The following is a 4,608-nucleotide window of genomic DNA, read 5'->3' as shown; positions in this document are numbered from 1 at the left end:
TTCTCCCTAATGACATAAACCCATAAGTATAATGACATATTTTTCCAGGGGTACGTCCACATACATACCCTCGAATAAATCCCCATTGCCCTCTTGACTGGCTTACCTGTAAACACAAGGACACATGAAATCCTGCGGTCAGCGGTGGTGGAAGAGGCATTTCATGCTTATTAAGATAGAAGCACAACCACCTGTTTGTTTCTCCAGACAACCCTGGGGCAGATGCAGTTCATCTGAGACAGTGGGAGCGGGGAGGCATCCAAATGCTTGGCTTTTAGGCCCAGCTCTGTCGGTCACGGTGAAATTTTGGGCAAGTCACTTCTGAACCTCAGTTTCCTCATCTGTAAAATGGAAACACTGTTGGTGAAAACCAAAAGAGGTGAAAGGTGAAAATGTGTCCTACATTGCAAAATGTTATATAAGTGTTAATCACTTATTCGTGGTCTTAAGCCAGACCTTTAACTTCCTTTTTTATTTATTTATTTATTTATTTTTGAGACAGGGTCTTGCTCTGTTGACCTGGCTGGAATGCAGTGGTCTCGGCTCACTGCACCGTCTGCCTCCCAAGCTCAAGCGATTCTCCTGCCTCAGCCTCCCAAGTAGCTGGAATTATAGCCAGATGCCACCACGCCTGGCTAATTTTTGTATTTTAGTAGATACAGGATTTCACCATGTTGATCGGGCTGGTCTCAAACTCTTGACCTCAAGGGATCTGCCCACCTTGGCCTCCCTAAGTGCTGGGATTAGAGGGTGAGCCGCTGCGCCTGGCCGACCCTTAACATCCCTAGGCTTCAATCAATAGTGAAGAATTATGTTAAGCTCATCCTGGCCACTCATAGCTGTGGTAACAGTAATGGAGGGGATGGTGGCTGTGTCATTGGGGGCCATTATGAAGGCCCTCTCTTCACCACACCAGCATATTTTCCCAAGGAGGGGCTCTAATTGCCAGGAGGCTCACTTCCCTATTTCAGATAAGTGAAGAAAGCCACGGAGTTAGTTCGCCATAAACAGGGATTGCTATAAGTATTTAAAAGTTTCAACCCAAGGGCCGAGACATAGCCAGGCATCAGAAGCAGGCTAGGATTAGGGACTGGAAGCCTGTCAGAAACTCAGGAAACCCTCCTTTGTAATTTGTTTTATTTGTGAGTCTACTTCATTCTCCACATAAAATGAAACGTCAGTCATTGCCAAAAGCTTCCCAGATTTACGTCCTCTGAAACCGGAATTTCTTAGACCCCATCTCAGGATCCCAGGAGAGGGAGCTCATTGGCTTAGCTTGAGTCAGGTGTTCACTGCTGAACCAATCAACCGTGAGGACACAGTGTAGACAAACATAGCTGTTCCCATATTGCAGTGGATGGAAGACAGTAACGGGGGGAACCCAGTAAGGGTCCACCACTTCCTTTTTCTCAGAAGTCCTTGCATCCCTAATGCTTTCTTTCTGATCTCATTCAGCCAGCGGACCTCCTTCTGAGGTCCTGCAGCAGGGTCGGTTGCTGGTTGTGGACTATGACACCTGCTCCAGCCCTGACTGGTGGGGCAGCACCGTGAAAACCAATATGATCTGTGCTGGGGGTGATGGCGAGATCTCCAGCTGCTTCGTGAGTACCAAAATCAGGGGCCTCGCTCAGTGACAAAATGTGGCTGGGGATAAGGCTATAGAGGTCCACCCCTCCATAGGTACATCCTCCCGCCTCCTGGCAGAAGTACTCTCTAGAAATATGTTCCAGATACATCAGAACCCGATCTCTGGCCAGGCACTGTGGCTCCTGCCTGTACCCTATCACTTTGGGAGACCAAGTGGGCAGACCACTTGAGGACGGCAGTTCAAGACGAGCCTAGCCAACATGGTGAAACTTTGTCTCTACTAAAAATACAAAAATTAGCCTGGCGTGGTGGCGGGCACCTGTAGTCACAGCTACTCAGGAGGCTGAGGCAGGAGAATCACTTGAACCCATGAGGCAGAGGTTACAGTGAACTGAGGTCACACCACTGCAATCCAGTCTGGGTGACAGAGTGAAAAAAAAAACAAAAGCTTGATCTTGGATCTTGTTTGTTCTTGTTTTGAGATTCTCCTTGTTGTGTCCACCCCTCTGACTGCTGGGAAGTCCTTCCCGGGTCTCATCAAGGTCTCTCGTGATTGTCATTCCGTATCCTTTCCTCTATGATGGAAGGGAGCCAGAGGAAAGTGTTCCCTGGCTTAGGGCCTTTCTAGGATGACTTGTGGGTTTTCTGTTGAATTACTCTCATCAACGGCCCAGCGTGTCCCCTCCAGGTGGCTGCCACGGAAGCCTTCCCGGAGACAGTGTCTTAACCACCAGGAATTGCTCTGTGTTGGACTTAGCAGTGAAGTGGGGATGGAATAGGAAGGAGATCCACACGCCCTTCAGATCACACTGTGCCCTACACACTCTGCCCACATAGACCACCACACCTGCAGAAAGACGGAGCCAGTGGGGGAGAGCCTGAACTCTGGGATGTGGCCTCAGCTCCTTTACAAACTGCCTGTGCAACTTTGGGCAAGTCCCAACCTCTCAACACTCCAGTTTTTCTTTTCCAGTGGCCTGGGGAGACTGTGAATATTTACCTCATAGGATTTTGTGGGGATTAATGAGATGAGGCATAGAATATGCTTAGCTCAGCTCTGGACACACAGGAAGAAAAAGTATTGGCTCTTGTTGGAATTATGGTACCATCTTGGGCTTCGACCGCAAGGGCCGGCTGCAGAGGACAGTGACCTGCAGCAGAACAATAGAAATGCATTGAGAACAATGGTTCCAATGGGCAGCCCCTTCCTCTCCCTTTACCCTTCTATAACTCTGGCCTTCCTCAGGGAGACTCCGGCGGGCCGCTGAACTGTCAGGCGTCTGACGGCCGGTGGGAGGTGCATGGCATCGTCAGCTTTGGGTCTAGCCTCGGCTGCAACTACTACCACAAGCCCTCTGTCTTCACACGGGTCTCCAATTACATCGACTGGATCAATTGGGTAAGAACCGGAGCAGCCTAAGCCCCAGGGCACTGCCCTGCCCACCTGGCCTCGGGAGTGCCATGCCCACCTGGTGACTGAGAGCCCCTCCTTCCTCTTGAGCGCTAGATGGGAACCCCTTGAGGAGGCTGCAGACCTTGGCAACTTCTGGGCCCCACATGGGACCCCAAAATTTCTGTGTGGGTAAAGCTGAGTGAAAAGGAACATAGAGGGTGGCCTTGTGCAAAGAGGTCGGACACTCCTCAGACATATTAAGAGTGAGTTCCGTCAGACATGGTGACTCATGCCTGTAATCCCAGCATTTTGGGAGGCCAAGGTGGGCAGATCGCGAGGTCAGAAGTTCAAGACCAGCCTGACCAACACGGCAAAACCCCATCTCTACTAAAAAAATACAAAAAAGTTAGCCAGGCGTGGTAGCGCACTCCTGTAAACCTAGTTACTCAGGAGGCTGAGGCAGGAGACTCCCTTAAACCTGGGAGACGGAGGTTGCAGTGAGCCGAGATTGCACCATTGCACTCCAACCTGGACAAGAAGAGTGAAACTCCAAGTAAAAAAAAAAGAGTGAGTTCCATAGAAATGGTGATTTTATTTTTGTGTATCTGTGTGTGGCCCAGACTCCACCATCCAGTGCTGTAAACGGGTAGATTTATCTGCAAAGCCCAAAACCTGATACTTTGAGACCCCCATAGCATTAATTATTGGAAATTAGTCCTCCTCAGGGGTCTTCCAGCTATTCTGTAGGGTGACCAACCATCCCGGTTTGTGCAGCACTGAGAGGTTTTCCAGGATGCAGGACTTCCTGTTTTACTCTGGGACCATCCCAGGCAAATAAAGCCGAGTTGGTCCCTCTGTCTTACAAATGTAAACTCAGAGAGCTGTCTCCTTTCAGCTTCCACAATAACTCGATTTGTTTTTAACAATGAACACACATTTGTTTATAACAATAAGCATTAACATTATGTATTAAAAATAATAGGCCAGGTGCCATGGCTCATGCCTGTAATCGCAGCACTTTGGGAGGCCATGGAGGGAGGATTGCTTGAGCCCAGGAGTTCAAGACCAGCCTGGGCAACATAGCGAGACTCTGTCTTTACAAAATTTTTTAATGACTCAGGCGTGGTGGTGCGTGCCTGTAGTCTCAGCTACTTGGGAGGCTTGGGTGGAAGGGTCACTTGGACCCGGGAGGCCAACACGATATTGAGTCAAGGTCGCACCAATGCACTGAAGCCTGGGCAACATAGCAAGACCCTGTCTCTGAAAATAGTGATAATAATAACTGGCATCAATATTAAGGAGCAGCCATGGATACACGCAGCAGTAGGTGAAAGCAGCCAGAACAGGAAACCCCGTCACAAGAAAGGGGTGCCTGGTGCCTCACGCCTGTAATCCCAGCACTTTGGGAGGCCAAGATGGGTGGATCTCCAGAGGTCTGGAGTTTGAGACCAGCCTGGCCAACATGGGGAAACCCCGTCTCTACTAAAAATTCAAAATTAAGCTGGGTGTGGTGATACGTGCTTGTAATCCCAGCTACTCAGGAGGCTGAGGCAGGGGAATCACTTGAACCTGGGAGGTGGAGGTTTGAGTAACCCGAGTTTGAGGCACTGCACTCCAGCCTGGGCAAT

General features: G+C 49.7%; 1 protein-coding gene across 1 annotated transcript in view; it reads left to right on the top strand.

The window, feature by feature from the left end:
• LOC108524251 (chymotrypsin-like elastase family member 2A) overlaps window positions 1-4,608 on the top strand; it is a gene marked incomplete at its 5' end in the record, with an annotated part of 27,157 nt that overhangs the window by 3,684 nt on the left and 18,865 nt on the right. The window contains 2 exons of the mRNA XM_017865249.1: window positions 1,456-1,601; window positions 2,834-2,986. Of these exons, the coding sequence (XP_017720738.1) occupies window positions 1,456-1,601; window positions 2,834-2,986 (299 nt within the window). The remainder of the gene's footprint in view (window positions 1-1,455; window positions 1,602-2,833; window positions 2,987-4,608) is intronic.

The sequence above is a fragment of the Rhinopithecus bieti genome, unplaced genomic scaffold (genome assembly GCF_001698545.2).
Source record: "Rhinopithecus bieti isolate Rb0 unplaced genomic scaffold, ASM169854v2 scaffold_81031, whole genome shotgun sequence".
Taxonomy (NCBI): Eukaryota; Metazoa; Chordata; class Mammalia; order Primates; family Cercopithecidae; genus Rhinopithecus; species Rhinopithecus bieti.
Note: the sequence above shows the minus strand (reverse complement) of the source record. Positions and strands in the feature narration are given on the sequence as shown.